Source organism: Rhamphochromis longiceps, linkage group LG12 (genome assembly GCF_057381845.1).
Source record: "Rhamphochromis longiceps isolate RC_006_pf linkage group LG12, R_longiceps_female_GT1.1, whole genome shotgun sequence".
In the NCBI taxonomy this organism is placed as follows: domain Eukaryota; kingdom Metazoa; phylum Chordata; class Actinopteri; order Cichliformes; family Cichlidae; genus Rhamphochromis; species Rhamphochromis longiceps.
This window is the reverse complement of record NC_140568.1, coordinates 7,006,070-7,027,463: the sequence shown is the minus strand read 5'-3', so window position 1 is coordinate 7,027,463 and position 21,394 is coordinate 7,006,070. Positions and strand designations below refer to the sequence as shown.

Genomic DNA, 21,394 nt, shown 5'->3' with positions numbered 1-21,394 from the left:
TCCAACCTAAACTTACATACCTAAATTGGAAGAGGCCCTTCCTTCTGCAGCCCTGTCCTTCAAGCCCTCGGCTATAGCCAGCTGCTGCTCGTGGTACTGCTTGGCCCTCTCCAGATCCTGCATACAGCGGGCAGCATGACCCAGTCCTGCGTAGGCTCTCATCTCGATGGACTTCTCCTCCAGCTCTTGCGCGAGCTCCAGAACGTGAGTATGGTAGGACATGGCCTTGTCAAAGTTGCGGTGATAGTGGTAAGCACTGCCCAGGTTACTATAGGCCCGGGCCTCCTCACGTTTATTTTCCAGGGCCTTGGCGATGCTCAGGTGCTGCTCGTGACACTGGACAGCATTATCAAAGTCTCCCATGGCAATGTAGACGGCTCCCATGTTTCCCAGCTCGCGAGCCTCAGACAGTTGATCTTTGGACTGCTTGGCCAGAAGGACACACTGCTTGTGGCTGGCTAGGGCATTCGGGTAGTCCCCTATGGCTGTATATACATGGCCCAAGCTGCTCAGTGCCATTGAGGCCGCCTAGAGAAAAAGAGAAAGGCAGATACTGAAATAAACAGCAAGATACTAAAATCTATGCAAATGTAAAGAAAACACAAAAACAATTAATTACACCCACATTTGAGCAACAGTGAGTTTTTGTTTTTTGCTTCTACTTCAGACATTCCCCACCCACACCAATATGTCCCTTTACCCAGATGTACTGTAGATCAAATGAGAAAAAGAAAGGAAAGAAGGAAAATCTAAACTCCCCAAATCTCATAGGAGGCTTAGTGCTCAGAGACTGAACAACAAACAAAACCTGATTTGATTTTGTCTTTGGCTGAGCGAGGAGGGGGGTAAAGTGTGATGCAGATCAGCGCAGCAGCAGGCTTGTTTTAAAGCCGCCAGTTTGCCCACTGCAATCACGCTTCGTGGCGCGCCACCACCAACGGAACAAAGACACTGCTAATCAGGAGGGAGAGAATGGGTGTTTTAGCTTCACACCAGAGCTGCGGGCGGCCAACTGACTGACTGCTTTCAAGCTCTCACGCGCTAAAAACACGGAGAACAGAAATAGACTCCAGGCGTTGCCATTTAGTCAGTCTTTCCATTTTTATAACCAACGTCCATCTGTGAAAATGAAATTACAGAAAACACTGGTTATACCTGCAAAATAGGAGGCATTTCAGTATATAAATATAGAGATTTCTAAAAGTAGATTTTTGACCCCCTATATGGCACATTCACTGCAAGCTTATTAGCTGTTTATATGGAGGATAAACAGCTGGGAATTAGGGTCAGTTGTCTTTGTGTGAACAGATGTTCAATTACTCATGCAGGGGCATCTAATAAAGCATCTCCTTCCTGAGGTCCCACTCTGCATCCACCAGCCAGGAAGAGGGTTGGAGGGAGGCCAGAGGAAAGGACAGACATCCTGACAGTTAAGGCCACATTAGAGCCCATCCTGGCCTGCGTGCAGCCTCAGCAACAGAAATGACCTGGATCATAACATACCCAGAAAGTCAAAACTGGAAAATTAAAAGTTACAGTTATAGCAAAGGCTGAACTACCCAATGTAGTCGTGAGAAAAGGCAAGGGACCTCCGTGAATTCAATTCGCTTTAACCATTTCCATATTGCTTAACAAATACAAATACGGATGCGATTTAAAGAACTGGAGAGCAGGAGATGGGGTTTTTTGTTTTCTTTTTTTTGCATCGTTCCAGCACCACTTAATGAAAATATTGAGCGCTCTGAATAAATATAAAAGCGAAGAAGATTGCTGAGAAAAAAAAATCAATACAATCGGACACTCTTGAAAATGCTTATAAAGACAAACATTTTTCTCTGAATCTTTCACACATTCTTTTTTTAATGCACCAATCCAGCGCTATTGTTCCGTCATTTCACATAGCTGCTGATGCCTGGAATCAATTACCTGCTGACATAAGGACTTCCAGCAGTTTGCTCAAGTTTAAAGACTCGACAAGGCATTATACAAGCTCAGGGAGGCAATTATCCCTCCGTCACAACTGTTGCTGTTTCATGTTCCCAGATAGCCTATCTAGAGCTGCTCAATTACATGTGCCTTTTGAAGCTTCCCTCCATCTCTCCGATTCAAACTTCAACTCTTCTGAGCAGAAAAACAGAGAGGATTCCTCATTTCTGTCTGTCTTCAACCGGGCGCAGTGGGAGACGGGGGAGAGAAAACGGGGAGTGGGAGGGGGGCACAATCATTCTCCAGTTGAGATGAGTTGCTCTTGTGATCAGTGTCCCTCTAAAGTGAGACTGCAACGCTGCATTTTCTCCTCAGATGGAAGCCAAGATAGGCAGATAATGAGGAGCCAGCCTTCCCAGTTACAGAGGATACACAGCGTTTGGCTCGGTGTTTTTGGACAGTGCTTGGGACCATATGAATCTTTCTCACTTCTGACTGCAGTCCTCCCCAACACTGCTCATTCTGACTCCCCGCTAGTTACAAAAAATAACACTCAGTCGGGGAAGAGGAATAATGCTGCGTAATTTCTGCCAAATTGACTTCATTCTAATTTGAGTCCATTTCTTTTCTGCACTTATCTTTCCTCCCTCCACATTCTTACGCTCGTCTCCCCCGCTCCGCTCAATTCGTCTGGAGAGTCAGATCTGATTGTGTTTACAGAGTCCAGCCCTTCTCCGGATGTGTGCTGATTTGATTAATCCCAACGCCGTCCATTATAAACTGTTGATAAACCACTGGCTCTTATCAGCAAACACATTTTGCACCAAAGGTCTGCTAATGAAAGGTAAACTAGTTCTGCCGGGGAGAGAGGAGGGAACGAGAGGGATATAGAGGACGGGCTGAGATGACATGTTAATCAGAAATGCTTGGCTCCGTTTTTTCCCCTAACAGGGACAGTAGTTTAGGATTTCTTGCTGGTTTTTCTCTCTTTGACTCCACAACTAAGTATGTTTATATTTTGTAGCACATAAGAGAAATGGCTGCTTTCATAGAACATGCTAGAAGTAATGCATTATACTTTACATAATTAGCCCCTTATGTCATGCAGCGAGGCTGCTTTTGATCACTGGCCTTGGTGGTATGCACGTTGTGTGACTCTGAGCCCCTGGTGTGTGTTTTATTTCTTACACTGGAACAGACGAGTGCTGCCCACCACTTCACTGCAGCACTGAGCTGTGTGGTTATGCCTCGCCTTGCAGCTGTGGGACTATGGCTCTTTGAACATCCTCCTTTTTTTCACTTTGGACCTATGAGGTCTGATATACTTTAAACAACCAAGGCTATCATCACACACTGGCAGAGCTTATAGGACAAGCCTGGTTGCCATGGAGATCTAAATAGTTGGATTATGGCTGGCCTTGTAGAGAGACTCCCACTACTATTCGTATAAACATAGGTGTGGGACCTCCTTCTGTGCGAACAAAAATAGGCAAACAAATACAAGGGCGAGTGTACAAACAAGCATCCACTGCTCTGCCCTTTGCTTCTTCAGCTGAACCTGGTGGCTGTATCTGTGTCTGGTCAGAGACACGCTTCTTCACAGGTTTGAGCTAAAGAAGAAATCACAAAGGTCTGAAGGCTAAACTTGCTATATTGGCTTAAACATAAGTGCACATAGCATAAAAGTGATAGAATTAGAGGTCAGTAAGGTGTAAGATGTTAAAGTTTACCCTCTGTCCAAAAGGCATGTGCTGCAGCAGGGCAGAGTAGCTCCTATTTTAGTAAAGTCTTATTAATGGTATTATACGGAAGAGGCGAGGAGTAATCAGAAGAAGAAAAGTAGTCCAATATGCCCATTTAAAAAGCCCAATGTTACGTATTTAAATGACACATTTGAGTGCTTGCCATTCATTATATGTGTAAAACACAAGTCAACTTTATTTATATAGCACCAAACAACGACTTGTTAGAGAGGGAACCCCAACAATCAGACAACGGCAGCGACAGCGGGAAGGAAAAACTCCCTTTTAACAGGAAAGAATGTCCAGCCATCTGCAGTGACCGGTTGGGTGTGAGGGAAGGGAGACAGAACAAGAGATACACAAGCTAAATAAACAAATATTCATTTTAAAGAAGCTCAAACCAGCAAAAATCTGTGTCAGCTGTGTTTGATAAAAGCTACCATGTATCGAGTATACGCCATCATTAACTTCCTGGGTTAACCCAGGCATGAAACAAGCATCTGAAGTGATACCAGTCACTTCAAAAAGGTGACTAGTGTGACTGAGAACATTTGCAACACCACACGCTCGCACCTCAATGTATCCTCCTGCAAAACGCATGCACACAGGAACAGCTGTCTAATTAAAAGGCAGTGCAGAGGGAAGGTGAGGAGGACCATGCACCAGTGTTTCCCTTAACGAGCTGGGCTCAGGCAGCAACAGGAGCCTGGCTGGCAGGGAACAGAACCACACACTGGAGGGAGCGGGGGGGTGCAGGGAAGAGTAGAGTGGGAGGAGGAGGAGGAGGAATGGGGCCTGATAAAAGGCTATGGAAGAGATTGTGTTTGAAGGATGAGAGAAGAGAATGCTGGAGACGCCCCCAGGGCGAGGATGTCTTTAGATCTGAATTCACCTGCAGAGATGCATTTTGACAAAAAAGAAAACATCTCAACAGTAATAAACGGAACAGACCAGTCACAGATGCTCTCAAAGGAACTTGAACGAGGCTTTTTAAAGGTGAGCGTTCTTGTCTATGCATGCAAAAAAATAAACGAAACAAAACAACAACGAAAACCAAAAACACATATATGCATGTATGAAAAAACAAGAGAGAAAAAGGGGGGAACATAAAGGAGGCACGCTGGCGACGTCACTCTGGAGGACTGGGGGTGGGGATTTGTATGATAAAATATTCATCTGGTTTTATGGGTGTATATTCCATTCTCTTTCCTCGCTCGGTGTTTGCACACAGATATGGATCCTATGGGAGCCACCATTAGATCAGCCAAATGACTGCCTCTCTGCCATAGCAGAACCTTCTGTTTTTTTAAGCAGGCAAATGCTCTGCTTTGCCAAGCGAGGGCAGGTACAGCTGTGCCTGATTGCTCGCTTTCACACACGCATTTGTGAGCTTACACAAACAGACACACACACACATATCGAACGCACACAAGTCCACGGTGGCTGATAAACTCGCTGCATTCCAAGCTCAATTCAACGTTGCATCTTCGGAGGCAAATTTCAGCCCCGTTTCTATTTTCCTTTCCAACTTTGAAAATAACATTCATAAAAGTCATAACTCTGTTGCTTCCAGAATTGCAAATCAATGAAAGACGGGCCGTATCATCAACTGCGCCTTTGTGGGAATGTTATTTGTTTTTGTCTGAGAAGAAAAGAAATACAGATATAATTTTGGTGGCTGCCAATTACGTTAATCAATCACCAGAGCTGATTTGATCTATTCAGACTGAAGAGATACCAGCGGAGCCACTTGTTTTTCTCTGACCTGTGTAACCTCCAGCGTGCAGATGAATGACGCCAGAGGTAGGAAGGTTAATAATTCCTTTAGCCTTCAATGGACATGTGCACAAAGGATTGATTGTCACTAAAGGTCAAGCAGTGGGCACTCATTACAGCTACTGTGCTGCCTGTCAGACTGACTACTGCAGTCACACAGAGCTGCACACTCACTGCAAACATATAGACACAAAATAACGTGTATCATTAGCTAACGATAACGACATGGCAAGCCACATTTTTACTATCTCACTATCTCACAACCTAACGCACAAATATTCTGCATGTATCCCTGAGCTCTGTGTCTTCTGTCATGTTTGCGCATCTGTGCGTGTGTGTGTGTGTGTACTTCTGTGCTTAGCCACATTTTTGCAACGGTGTTCTGGAACATGCTTCTACTCATATCCACTCGTTTGTTTGAGGCTATAGCCTGTGAGTTGGTGGCAAACAGGCAGCTGAGAGGGAGGAACACTAGAGGCACAGAGTAAAATTGAACCTGACAGTCTCCATTGGTGTTGGTGGAAAATTTGACTGTTCCCTTTAAGTGGTGTGGGGGTTTGATATTTCAAGCTCCCTCTCTCTGACAATATGCTAGACAAAACAAGGCTTACAGAAATGGCCAAATGTTAAGTGAGGAAAAGAAAGAGAGGGCAGCACGGTAACTGAGCTTCCCAGCCCCCCACCCTCAGCAGTCCCCTACCTCAGAGTGCCCGTCCCCTGTGACAGGATGTCAGCATTGTTCAAATGCAAAAACAGCCCTCCTGCCTGCTGATATAAACACATGAATCTAAAGTCTGGTTGAGGAGGAAATTGAAGAGGTGGCACACAGGGGAAGTGGGGCACTGTGAATGAATCTTAATGTACTCTAAATCAGAGCAAAGCCTTGAAGGGTTGCACGACACTGCTGTTTATTTCTGTGCTAAAGTCAAATCTCCACAGGCATAGCTGTGTGTGATGCCTGCTGCTGTAGGGAATCAATTCTTGAGAGACCTTGTGGTGACAGAAGGGGAAATCACAGTGGTGTTTCAAAGTCATCTGAGAGCAGGGGGGGCTTGAGGTAAACATCAAGGTTTGCAAAGCCTCAAGCAAAAGGACACAGAACAGAGAAATGCACGGTGCTTTGAAGAGCGGAAAACACCTTCTTTAAACTCTAATAATACTGAAGGTAATTGAAAATGACTACTCTAAGTTAATCCAAAGGTACTGCAGGTGGGATAAGCTACTGGGGTGGCTGCTGACATGATTTTATCGATCCACGTGTCATTATCAATTCTGTTTATAGGTCCCTCTCTTTATCCGTTTGCTATCGATTGATTCCTGATCAATTTTATGCGCAAGAAAAAGACAGACCCACAATAGTTTTCAGCATCACGGCAACTTGTCTTTATTATCTCCGGAAGGTGAAAACAATGTCAAAAAAGGCTTGCATGTGTGCAAAACCTCCAGTGCCCTGAGTTTCATGTCATTCAAACACTGATAAAAGAAACTGCAAAAGCAACACAACAGTCTAAAGTTAGATTAAAAGGGGTGTGCCATGTCATCATATAACACTGGTTTCAAAGTCTATCCATTAAAAGCTAATTAGCTGCCGTTACGGTTTCCTGCTGCGGCTGAGGACATGGTGCCAAATATAGCGTAGCTTGTAGGCCTCCACTTCGCATCTGTTAGCATTCAGCAGGATACCAGGCAGTCAATCCAAGGACGCACAAGTCATGGGTTATTCAAGGGCATTTCAGAAGCCTAAAGATGGGAAGTGGTGTGTCTCTGTTAGTCTGCACAGCTGGACAAATCAGGCCTGGCATTTCGAACTACACAGCTCAATCTTTTTAATGGTGCACAAGAAAATTTGGTGTGCTTGTGAGGAGAGGAGAGAAGGACCCGGATCAATATGAGCTGGCCAGAGTTGGTGCTTGGAGCACCCTGACACAAAGAATGAAATGAAGAGTGACAACCAAACGTCCAGACTATCACCACCTCACAGTTCTCTTTTAGAGGGGAGATAGGCGCTCCTGCACTGCTCTCCTCTAATCCACTAACACTAACACCTAATGGGTTTAGACCACATCGGATTTCTGTGAAACAGAACTTGACTTCTATCAAGTTTTTTTTTTGTTTTTAAAGTAGCATTCTCACAATCTAGATCAATGCTGAAAATAGTAAAGAGAAGAAAGGGGTATTAAAAAGTAAAGATGCACTGGCTTAATTAGTCATGACAGGCAGTGCACATCTTTAAGTTTCCTTCCTCTGTCTTCTCAGTAAATCAGCAGCAATGAAACAGAGTTTGCTGCTTTCTGCTTAACAGAAAGTGATCCCAGATCAGAAGGATCACATTTCCTGGGTTATTATTTTTGTTATGATTATTATTAGTAGTAGTAATCGTATTATGAGCGGACTAGTTAAATGACTGCTTAGAGGTACACTTGACAGACAGAACACAATATCAAATTTCTATTAAAATATTTAAATCTACACAAATAAGTCTTTTTTCATTAACAGTGGGGCAAATGAATGTTTGAAAGACCAAACAAAACATTGCTTTTTGGCCCCTTTTATCTCACTAATCATACTGTCATCAACCCTGTTTCCACAAGAAACAACAAAATACTGCTGTCAACAAAAAAAGCTCTGATAAACCCACCGCACAATATCTGCACAGCAGATAGAGTAAAATTGGCATGAGCTGATGAAATACCTGCTGGTGAAAATCTAGCAGCTAATGAGCCACATATTTTTAAGGAACTGGTGGTGACCATGAAAGAGAGAATGAATAATGATTTTTCAGGTAGCCATAAATGCCAACGTTGGTCTGTGTCCGCTGGTCCTATAAATACTCTATGCAGTCCTGTGAAAAAAACAGTACAGCTTTACTACTTCCATAGCAATTAAAAGGAACGGGGGTAAGGAACAGTTAGGTGCTGCAAGTGATTACATGATCATCTGCAAGTGTAAGCAACTCTATAAAAGCAGAGGTTCTGAAAGGTTGCTAATTGGAGCATTCAGGTGTGTGTTAAAATAATCCCACAATCTTCCCAGGAGTGGATGTCCCATCAAATTCCCCCAAAGTTCCACAAACAATGTTCAAAGAAACTGCAAAAAACCCAAGAGCTACATCTCAGACTCTACAGGCCTCAGTCGTCCTGTTAAATAACAGACAAGACAATATAATGACAAGTGGAAACCACACACAGCGCATTAGCACAAACACCTCATACCAACTGTCGAGCATGGTGGTGGAGGGGTGCTCATTTGACATTTCTTTGCAGCCACAGGACCTGGTAGTCACTGAGTCAAATATGAACTCTGTATACCAAAATATAAATCTGAAAATATAAATCTGAAAAATGGCTGAAAAAGAAAAGAATCAAGGTTTTGCAATGGCCCAGGCAAAGTCCAGACCTCAAACTGGCAGAAATGCTGCAGTTGGACTGTAAGAGAGCTGTACATAAATGAATGGCCACAAAACTCAATGAGCTGAAGCAACACTGTAAAGAAGTGTGAGCCAAAATTCCTCCACAATGATGTGAGAGGCTGATAAGGTCATACAGAAAAGGATCACTTCAACTTTTTGCTGCTAAAGGTGGTTCGAGAAGCTATTAAATCATGTGGTGTACTTTCACAGGACTGTAGAGAGTCTTGTTATGTTTTTCACATAACTATATAAACATTTGGGGTATTTCTGGGTATTTTTTTAGGTATTGGACGTATTATTTTCATGAAAAAAAAAAAGATCTGACTTTTGTTTTCTTGCTTGTTATGCCCTGGAGAAGGTGAACTCAAATGTAAATTTTAAGCTGATTAGATTACATCACTAATGCATCACTAATGAACATTGGAGTCCGTCTTGGGGAACAATGTGCAGTGGTACATGATGCCAGCTGCTCCTCTCCAAAAGCAGCTAAACATGCAGTTTCAGTCCTCTGTACAAACAAGGAATGCCACATAATAATAAAATCAAATGCTCCCATCAAGAAAATCTCTCACCTCTCGTGTGCAAGTTAAATTGCTAGCTAAATCATGCTTAATGCTGACTCTTGTCATCATGCTTTGCAGTATTAGGAAAATAAATCAGCAAAGACATGCAGCTGAGTGAGTGAAAAGGCCTTGTTCTACCTCCAGCCAGGCACACAAACCATTTAAATCTCTTCCTCCCTCTGTGCTTTTATTCCCCAAATGTAATTACAAGCCTGGTGGTGGTGGCTACTGTGGCCTAGGCAGTCTGCAGAACACGGCATCAACACCAGCACTTTGCGGCTATCCCTCCAAAGCACTTTCGCACCTCACTGCTCCATAGAAAGTGGCTCCTCCGAGCGACACCAGACTAACCCCATGCTTTCAGCACCACTGGGTGCTTTGCTTCAGCCGCAGGTGGACAGAACTGGTCTTCCTGATAAAGACTAAAAGGAGGATTTCAGCACTGGGCTGTATTACACATTCATAAAAAACATTACCCACATATGCACACAAATACACGTAGACTCAAAACCACGCATGTGCACACTACCTCCCACTGTGACAGAGATTTAAGACAATGAGGATGGTAAGCTCCCTTAGTGCAACATGATGGAAACCAAATCCCAGAAACATTCCATTCTCCGTCCCATTTGAGATGTGTGCACCTCCTGGGGTGACGCTGTTCCTGTTTTAAATGTGTGCGACTCCGCGAGTGAAGGCAGAACAATCAAAACCAAATTGCCTAATTAGTTTTCTTGAGTTGGAAAATTCCCCAAGATGAGCATTACTGACGGCATTCATTTGCAGGTAATGCGGACAACTAAGAACAAGGCTGACTACAAAAAAACAAAAAAAAACACAATGGCAGATGAGAGATCAGCGGCATTCCAGGTTTAGCACTGGGATGTGGTGCAGAGGACACAGGAAGGGACATTCCAGAAATAATCGCCGCTTTTAAAGGCATGTTTTGTTGGTGACGCTGGGCTACCTGCCAGTGGTGCCTTCAGCTGTGAGCACGTGCCATGGGACTCTGATTGACAGAGAGGGTAAATAGTTGCTAGCGGGGGCCCTGATTGTATCTTTCGCCTGTGGCAGAACAGGAGCCAGAGTAGAAGGGTGATTGGCTTTTGTTACAGCCCTTCAGCCACGAATTAGGCTGGCATCTCAGCCAAGCATCGCACACACACACACAAGTAACCCCCCCCCTCTTGTAAATAAATAAACAAAATAATAGAAAAAAGCACATCTATTTCTTCTTCTTTAGCACAGGCGTTCCTAGAAAAATAAAAGAAATCACATCACATTTTGGTGAAAAACACACTGAAGGAATTTAAGGGAAAAGCGGGCGCTCGGGGAATAAGGAGGCAGAGCTAGAAAGAGAGAGAGCAGAGAGGCGAATATGTTTACCAAACACTCTGCAGGGACTGGGTTGGAATTTGAAGGCCTGATTTTTTTCTGGAATGCCTCTTGTGTTCAGGTCACGCAATGTAAGAAGGGGGATTCGCCAACGTAGGAGGAAGACTCCACTAAACTCCCTAAGCACGAGTCGATTTCTACTTCCATCAGTCATGGGCAGGAATGATTGGGGGGGGCACACGCCAGTGTGGCTTGAAACAAAGTGGATTTTTGTCCACGTTCGATTGCCCACTTCACACTGGAGTGACGGAGCAATCACAGGCCACTTCTGCACTGCCATTTAGCAACAGGATGGAGGCTTCACAGCCATAACATATGCCTTACTGCTGCTTAATAAAGGCAAGTTCCCTGCTTTAGAAGACGAGAAGAAGAGAGCCACAAGGGGACGGAAATGAAAAAGGAGGGGTGGAAAGGAGGATGGAGTTAGAGCTACAGCTGAGCCAACACCAACAACTATTACATGACTCATCTCACATCTGCAGCAACAAATGGCCAAATGAAGGTGGACTGTACTCAGTCTTACACCAGCCTACTGAGCAATATATCCAATAGACACACAGGAGAATAAATAAGACTAGATTCTTTAAGTAACACTTCCTGTGTGTTGTATTGCTGTGTAACCTTTGAATTTTCTTACTGTATAAGATCTTGGCATAATGACACACCAGCCGGCACATACATTTTTTTTGTGCAGTGTCCACAGTTCTGACACTACATCAGCACACACAGTCTATATACAGTATATGGCATCCAATAAACAAGTGAAGTACACACTAGAGACAAGCCCATAGAAAGCTTATCATCTCTGGGAACATGGGATTCCTGCACAGTCCGGGTTACAACCATAAAGTGATTTCTCTTGTGCATCTCATCTGAGCTCCAGGCATACATGTGCAAACACACAAACTGCACACACATACAAAGACAACACTGAAAAAGGTCCCTTTTGTCTGCTCAACACTGATGAAAAGCTACCCACTGCGAACTTCAATCACATTCGAAAATGAGTTGGAGACATGCTGTAACCCCGACAGCGTCATTAAGCCTGTCAGTCAGTCCCGCAGAGTGAAGGGAGGGTGGGGAAAACAGCCAACGGCCTTCTTCAGTGTGGTGTGTAGCCCCGAACGAGACCCGGAGGTACCAAGAGCCCCTCCTGTGCTGGATCTATGTCTGGCACTGGCATAATGAAGCTATATGATTATGGATTCTTCATTGTATGTCCATAAACCCCCAAATGCCAAACACCCAGACAAAGAAATCATGCATATTTTTAATGGTGTTCATGGTAAATGATAATACACACTATCATGAGAAATGATAGCTAAACCCCATCAAATACATGTTCCCACGCATTAGAGCCCATGTGGTGCACACACACAAACACACACACAAACACGCAGTCAGAGAAACACACACTGCATAGAGCAAGATAAGCCTCCGTGTGCTGTCAGAGGCTAGTGTGTGATTGGCCTCCGCGGAGCTACTGCTTCTCTCATCATTAACTCTTCAGAGGATCACGCAACTCTAATCACGCTAAGCCTCTCCGAATGGCGATGAAGTCAAAAACGTGCCCGTGCACATATTCACAAACACCCAGCTCACACATATGCATGCGGGCAAATGCTTTCACCGCAATCACAAAACATAGCGCACACAAACAGCTGTGTGCAGTCTGTAAAAGCAAGTCTGGTATCAAAAACAATATGAACCAATTATGGCCAATTTGCAGGAGAAATATCAAAAACTAAAATTCCCTTTTCCAGTCAAGGATGTAATTTCCTCCGAGTATGGGAACAATATGTGCACCTCACTGTTCAACGGCCTGTTTTTGTTACTCAGTTTTTACATTTTGCATTTAATTAAATAGGTAAATTACTACTACTTTAAGTTGTGTTAGCTCATTAATAATGCAGGACGGTTAAACAGTACTTTATTTACTATGAAATCAAAACTTACTGCTCTGTCCACCGTAATTAAATCTCAGGATAAATGGTCCATCAGTGTACTTGTGTGCGTCTGCATGTCTGATGAGAGCCAATCCAACCTGAGATGGACACACCTGGTCAGAAGCAAAAGCCAACTAACTCTACCGACAGCACCAGCAATAGCAACTTAGTTCTGAGTAAGGAAGCAATAAAATGAACCAGACGACTGTTTACCTCTGAGACTTCTACTGAATATGCTACACTTAAGGCTGCACATTCAAGAGATTTTTCCAAAACTGATGTGTAGCCAGCTAATTCCTGACTTGACTGTTATTTAGAGACCAAACCACGTGTGCTGCAAGGTCAAGTATAAGCAGAACCCAGAGGGCTTCATCCCCTCCTAAGATGGAGTACTTTCATTTCACGCACTTGGGGCATCGTATTTTCTCTCCATTTTATTGCTCTCTCTGATGGCTTTCCACAAAGACACAATCCACCTCCTCATACAGAAACCGGGGCTCCCGTCCAAGAAAGCCTCTGGAAGGTCTGGATACCGTGCCACAAGGACAAGAACGCTGACACTGCTGTAAGTCGGGACAAAAGCTAAAGATAAGAGTGGTGAGAGACAAAGCGACAAAGAGAACAAATCTCAGCGTATAGGAGTTGTGCGGAAGCTTGCGCCAAACCAAACTGAGGAGCTATAATCCCCCGTCTTTGGCGTGATGTCAGGGAGTCATGCAAAAAGACCATTTCCTCACTGTGCAAATATGCCGCCTCCTACATCCCTGTGTGTGCAGCAGCTATATATAATGTAAACATCAAATGCTTGTAGCTGCACTGACCTCTCTGACTCCCACGGGAGACCTCTTGTTCACGTGTAGCACAGAAACCATTTGGAAAACACACATGGACTTGTCCAAAACTCTGAATTTCACCTTATCTCTAAGGACAAACTCATCCTTTTTACAGATGGCTGAATAGCGACGTCCTATTTTTGGCTTTACTCTTTAAATACAGGAGAAAAGGAAAACACAGAGGGGAGGGAGCATTTCTTTCCAACGCAACCTGTTTCAGTGAAAGAAGAAAGGGAAACTTTTTACAGCCACAGGATTAAAACATGGATAATATTGTAAAGTTCCTCCTTGTGCTACCAAAACAGGTCTGACCCATAACGGTGCTGACACAGGACCTCTTGCTGTATCCTATAGTGTCACCAGTGGATCCTTTGAGTTGTGGGGTGGGGCTTCAGAGGTTCTGGTGTGTTTCAGCACAGCCAGAGGATGATGCTCATTCACATTGTTGTCTTGGCAGTTTGGAGGCTGGGTCAGTGTGTCAGGGTCTTTGTGTTGTTCATCAAACCATTCCAGAGCAGCTTGAGCATCATAGTCTCACTGGGAGAGGCCACTGCCTTCAGGAACTGCCATAGAGGAGTGGTGGTGGTGGTGGTGGTGGTGGTGGTGGGGGGGGTTGTAGAGTGTTTAGGTGATTGATACATGTCAAAGTATTGTTCGGATGAGTTTCCAAGCAGAATATTGCCTTTTAACAAAATCCCCTGTTCAACTTACTTGTCAGTGGCCTTATAGATTATTAGAGATTTATAACAGTAAAATGAAATATAGAAACTCGTGTATTTATTTCATGCCATGAGGGTTCTGTCAACTTTTTGGCTGATGACAGCAGGCACTTGGTTATATTTATAAATGGCCAATCATTTTCACAGTCGCACTGACTAATCAAGGGCTAGTAATCACTCCAGTGGGTTTAGCTGGGCCACTGCCCAGAAGAGATTGTTGGTCTACACCACTGACTGTGCCTAACCTCGAGCCTCTACCGCTAATGACCAATTAGCATGTATCCTTTTCTGCATATTGACGCAAGGCAAATGGTATCAGCTCAGAATGCCTGTTAAAGGGGCTGAAAACAAGCACCGCCAACAGAATCGTATGCATCAAATGTCCGCTCCAGAGGACATCTTCTAAATGCAAACGTGCACAGATCTGTTGATCTGCCAGTGTGTAGGTAGAGGGTGGCTGTGGAGGGAGTTTCCTTGGATTTGTAGCTCTCCCTTGTCACAACAATGTCTTTTTACCCCAGGGCTGCTGACATGATTCATGAGCCAGACTTGATGTGGTGTTGGTGTGCAGGCCAGATAAAACTAATATAGGTTTCTGTGCTGGAGTGTGCTTTACAAGTTACTGTAGCTAAGCAGCCATTTCACACTGCTGAGCTAGAAATAGGTCTTACTGTAGCTAAATCAACCCAGCCCACCCATCACCAACCTTCAATGCAGAAGGTATTACACAGCGCACACATAATTTTACACACACGTTCAATAAAGACACACACACACACACATATTCCTGCTCTGCTTCTCTCCTTTTCCCCCTTTCCTCACTCTCTGTGTTTCTTTATTCCTTTCATAGCTACTTTCAGTGGACCTCCACCTGTCCTTTTGCCCCCACCCTTTTCCAAGTACCTCTCTTTCCTTTGCTCCTTCTCCTTCATTAAAATGGACTTCCTAAAGCCTCCATTCGTCTTGCTGACAGCTCCACTATCGATTGGGCCGGAGAAAGGGATGCAGTTCCAGAGCTTTAAATGGCTCTCTGGCCAGCCTGGATGAGGGCTGGGCTGGACTAGGGCCGGAGGGAAGGAGGAGGAGGGAGTGCCAGGTTTAAGTGGGAGGTCTGTCCAGAATCTAGAGCGTGACACATTTCTGGTCACCGGTGAAGAACACTAAGATTGACCCGATGGCATTTATCCGAATTTACATGAGAATGACTCACCGAATGTGTAATAAGGATTACACCGATGTGACGAGATAATGAATTAATCCCTGACTAAAAGACAACACATTATCCAGGCTGCCTGGACCACTTGAAATCTCCCCAGAAAGCAAGCACTACAGTGGGAGTATTCAAAATATTGGTAAGGAGAGCTAGGAGTTTTTCTGTTGGGTACTCCAGCATCCAATTTATTTCAATCAAAGCCATGTAGATTAATGGTGCACTGGCTGGCACCTTTAATCAGGCTTCATCCCTTATTGTTACACATTTTCTAAGGGAAGATGAGTTGGCACCTTCCATCTTCATCCCTCTTGCCGTGCGACATCAAATCTCTCTGCACAGATTAATGAGCGGACATTTGATTTTCCCAATGATTAAAATTTCTACGGCGTACTCAGTGTCCTGAGGCGCAGCGGAAACTGCAAGGAGCACGATGGATTGTCTCCGGAGTGTCTGACGATCGCTATCTGCGTATGTCAGTGATGATCATAAAGTGCATCACAACAGCATGTCAGGAAACACTGCTTATTTGTTATTTAATCACTCGCCACTGATTGGAGCAGCAAGGGATGAAAAGATAGACAAGGTTTGTTGTTTAAGACAAATTGCTCAACTTCCCAATTCTGCGAAGTTCAATCCACACAAGGAACTATAGAGTTTAAGTCTTGTTAGAGTAGCATTAGAGACAGGGATTGTGATGCTTCTGCATTGATTCTTTAACCAGTAAATCAAAGAGACCATGCAACATCCAGATTTGCTGTCAATTTAAAAAAGCCAAGCCCATGATAGCAAATAATCCTGCAACACTGCACTGTCTCTGCTCTTTCTAAAGGCAATGCTCACAGAGAATATAGTGATATGGTGTGTGATTCTATAAAAGCAGACATAGAGAAGGAAAGAAAATTACACGAAGATGGGGGGAAATGGAAGAGAAGAAACGAAAAGAAGTGGAGGTGATGTGGAAGGGTAGAGGAAAGGAGAAATGGAGCACGGGGCACTGAGGAAGGAAAGAGGGAGGAGGCGGCAGGGAGCACTAGTCGATATAACGGCAGTCATTCATCTCTCTGACAGCCTTCCAAATGCTCCACTGGGGGAGACACAACACTGCGTCACCTCGAATGCAACAAATGCACAGTACAAATACACACGCCTGCATACGTGTGCATACATACACATGGTGATGATGCCTGGACTCTGGTGTGCATGAAAGTCCATGTTCTGGGTCAGTAGTGTGTTAGGGGACAAATCAGTACACACACCATAATACTGGAACAGTATAAAGGTGGAAACCATCATTCCCCCCCCCCCCCCCCCCCAATCTTATATTGTGCTTCATGTTTGTTTGCACACTGAAAAGCTCCAAGACAAACATGCACATGAACAGGACATGACACACTTACATCACACTAGAATATGGGAGCACAGATGTGTGCTGAAAATAAAGCACACACACACGCAATCCTTGTACCTCGGCTCTGGTCACGGCCCATTGGCTGATGCCTGCCGTCCATCTCTCATGATTCATGGCTAAGCGAGCGGCTGCAGAGCAGTTCTAAACCAGTGGGCCGAGGAGAGCCTGTGTGTCATTAAGGCAAAGCGAGCTGGACATGCTGCACTACAGCCAGCTCTGTGCCTCAGCACAGCACAGCAGGAGGTGAGGAAGCAAATACTTCTGTGCAAGGTAGTATTGCTCATAGTGGTTTTAATATCAACAGTTGAGTGCCCTCACAAAGCCACCTTTCCCTGTGAAGCGTGCACTGTAAGAAACAGGTGTGTTGTCTTTTATTTAGTTAGACAGCAATCTCTTCCTGCCCCCACCCAGCATTTCTGCTAAATTAACCCCTCTAATCATCCCCAAATCCTTTTTAATCAACAAAGCAGTGAAGGTTACAGAAAAAAGACAAGGGTGCCAAGCTGCCCCCCTCCCCTTCCATCCTCTATTAGCGTGGGCCCCAAGACGAGTGGTGGAGGCACACGTCCATACACTAATGACTCCTTAATGATCCCCTCCTCTGCTGGAGTGCTGACAAACACTGACAAACCCAGACCCTGACAAGAGGAACACCCACACTTAGTCCTCTGCCTCACCCCTTATTTAGAGGCTCATCTCTCAGCCCTCAGCCTCATTATACCAGCTAGGGTCCAGCAGGATCCATACAGCCCCAAACAAGCAGCAAGATAAACACCCATGACGAAACAGTCCGTGTCACTTTCAGCGTGAGGGGCAAATTCCTTGCAGCAGATGGCGTGAAAGGGAAGGAGAGCTTAGATGAACAAAGCCAGAATTAAAAGGAGAATGGTGGTGGAAGATGAAGTAGTAGTGTGGGGGCCTATGGAAAAAAAGGACAAAAAAAAACATTGTTTATATCCTTCTCTGATTGTGATTTCCATTTCAGTTTGGGGTTGGGGGAGTCAGCAGTGGAGACTCTTTTTAACATCACACAAAACATAATTATCGAGTGCACCACTGCCAGCCCGCCTCAGTTTCTCCTAAATACTCACAGCCCAAATTAGGGGTTACCTCCTTCTAGTTAAACCTACTATTTAAGATGAAAACGTCACAGACAAACAGAAGAGGCGGCAAACAGGAGTATTGAGAGGAAAGACCTAGTTTAACAGCTTTGTTTCACAATGACAGAGAGAGCCTTTGTTAAATATGGTTACTGGCAGGCCTTGGAAAAAGCCAGGTGTGGAAACTGGGACAAAACAAAAGTTGGAAACGACACAGACACAGCTACAAAGACTAGCAAGTTAGCTTATGTTTTATCTGTTCTGCATATATCTGACAGCTTAAATTCTGCTTAAGGTTATTTCCAAAAAGCAGTGAGCTAAAGAAAAACACTAACTTCACGCTAGCCAATGACCTCACTGGTTTGGACTGCAGCTCCTGTTCCCATTCGTGGATGACAGAGCATTTATTCTTTGAGCCTTTACCCCGCCTCTGCTGTCTTTTCTGTTTTGTTTGCTCTTTTCCAGTTCTTCATCATTTCAGATTCATAACGATGAGCTATTATTGCCACACTGGTCAGCCGAAAGCAGGGATCTAACAGGATGCCTGACTTTTCTGCTGAACTGTGCCATAAAGAGCCACAACAGAGATTTTCCACTGTTATTAGAAGATGAAAAGACATCCTAGGCCTGGCGTCTTTACTGACATTACAGAATCCAGGTACTGTACTGCCTCTTGAGTTATAGACAAGCCTCATATGGGATCCCTGTTTTCTGTCTGTCGCTGCTCCTTCATCACAGACAGGAAACTGTGCACCATGTTGCAGAGAACAGTAGCTACTGTGGCACAGCTTTGATTTATGTCTACTACTGTCAGTTGTGTTATTAGTACCACTATTAGCACACATACGCGATGAGGTATATGTTACCTTGTCACAAACGTTAAGCCATATAACCTCTTTACGTGATTACGAGTTTACCCATGTTCATAACAACTTATTGAATTTTTGCATGCGGTAGCTATAACTTCTGTTTGTTAGACTACTCATCAGAGTTATAGAACCATGGTAACAATGCTACTGCAGCATTCTCCAAAAAAGATATTTTATTTCAAGGCAAAAATAAAAGTGAACAAGTATAACTGTAATGAAAATGATGAGTTATTAATTCCTCATTGTACAAAGAACCAATAAGGCTAAGAATAGTAACCATTAAAGTCCACTTTTAGCTCCCCCCCTGTACCATATCTGGCTACATTTGATTTTTTGAGTTGTTTGACTTCTCCTAATGATATCACCACATGCTCAGATGTCAGTAATTAACTTAATGAGTGCAATCTTACTATAATCTGTATCCATAACGACTTAAGAATGCAATGTTTTGGATATAACCCTTGTACTCTGATTAGCTTGGGCGAGCATCCCACTATGGGAACCTTTCTGTGAGCCCTAATTAGCAGCTCAAATACACCAGCCATGACTGACTGGCACTTGTGACACCAATGCAGGAAAAGTCGGGATTCCCCTACTATATATTAAGCTGACTAACAGTCAGTTCCTTGTTTCTATAGCAAAGACACTGGCTATTAGATTTTCACTACCTAACTATCCATAAGTTTTAATTATATAGCATTCATTTGAAATCTTTCTACGGGGAAAATACTGATTCCTGGATTATCTCCAGTTACACTTGATAGAGGAGGGTCCTCATCCTAAAAAGAGCCTGCATTAAGGCTTGGGTGCACTGGGGTCAGTGACCCAATCCTTAAGTGGACATCTTACTTAAAAACACTAGAGGACAGGCCCAGCATGCAGCTATGCATGTTGTTTGAGAGAAACTCCCTTTAAGTGTGTGGACAAGGTTGTCAGGTCCCTGGTGGAATGTTCACACAGGCCATCAGGACACTAAAGACTTCCTCTACAATACACTATTTTTTATTTAGTAGAAATAATTCTGTATAGACACAAGTTATCCCATGTGTGGTTTTGACAAAAGAAACAAAACAAAATCCACAGTGCACAGACTGGACACTGACGACTATGTGAACAACAGTGAGAAAGAGGAAAGGGCAGCGAGCTGCATGTGTAAACACAAGCTTATGCTTTCTGTGAAAAATGCAGGATTAGGCTGCATGCTGACCTTGATTTTCCTGAGGGTAACTGCGTGTATGTTTGATACACAGAAAGTACATGAATCTCCGCTATGTGCTGAGCTGTTGCCTTAGCCTTCTCAAAAAAGGTCCTGCAAAAATGACAGCAAACGTCCCACAGAGCACTGAAAAGGACAGGTTTTGATTCTTAGCACCAGCCCAAAAACACATACCAATTACTTTTATAAAGCATCCTAGTTAATGACGCTCTGTTATTGATACTTAGAGGTAGAGTAAGTAGTTGTTACAGGGTATTTAACAGGAAAAAATAATATTCTATTCATAAATAAGCATTGAAAAGTGTGTAATTATATCTGCCAACAAATTGATGCTTTCTCAAAAATTTAGAACTAATACATTAAAAATACATAGCAGTGGTGGAACCGCAGTGTTGCCCAGCAAACTTGTATTCGTGGACTGAGATGGAAATTGCTGTTTTACCTAATCGGGTTTTATGTATGTAGCTATAGACCAGCCATACAGAGAGAACACCTTATGAGTTACTTTGAATTTAAAAATCACAAAAAGCACTGTCAGACATTTGTACTTGTATATTTTCATGATCGTTTCTCGTGATGTCGTTCTCTTGCACTTCTTCATCTGCCTCCTCCACCACTGCTCTCTCTCATCCCTAATTACCACCTCATCTTCCTCATCTTCACCTCAGCCTCATCTCCTGAATTGAAGTTTATTTATTTCCAATATTGCCGCAATTACTTATTGTCAGCAGACTAGACCAGTGACCCTCCCATCTCCAAACAGCTGACAACTCGCTGGCTAAACAACAACAATAACTGGTTATAAGCAAACAGCATACCAGCTAACATCAGGTCTGAGTGTCCTAAAAATCACACATTTTCACATCATATGAGAGTTTATACACTAAACTCATGATTTAGTCATAACTAACTAATGGCTTATGGACACTATCAGGCCTTGCTAGAAAGCTTATGCAGCTTGTGAAAGTCACTATTTTCCCAGGCCAGCAGCACTGATACCTGCTGAAAGGCTTCCCTAATACCTTTAGCACAGATGCTGATAGGTTTCCGTGATGAAGAAGAAGAGGTTTCTGAGTAGAGTTGTGTTAGTCTAATATATAGGAGGAGTCATTCCTGACATAGCTATCACTAATGCCAACTAATCAGGGCCGGTATAATCGGATTTGGGCTTCTGATGTCACCCAGGACCAGTTCCCATGGTGAGACAGAAAACAAATACTATGGAAAAGAAAAACCTCCAGGAGCTGCAATGACCTGAATTTGATTTTGAATATAAGAG

At 43.7% G+C, this 21,394-nt stretch overlaps 1 protein-coding gene across 2 annotated transcripts in view; it reads right to left on the bottom strand.

Moving 5' to 3' along the window:
- LOC146656747 (tetratricopeptide repeat protein 28-like) overlaps nt 1–21,394 on the bottom strand; it is a 185,458-nt gene that overhangs the window by 40,316 nt on the left and 123,748 nt on the right. For both annotated transcript variants that reach the window (XM_085424517.1, XM_085424519.1), the window contains exon 6: nt 21–528. In XM_085424517.1, coding sequence (XP_085280643.1) covers nt 21–528 — 508 coding nt within the window. The remainder of the gene's footprint in view (nt 1–20; nt 529–21,394) is intronic.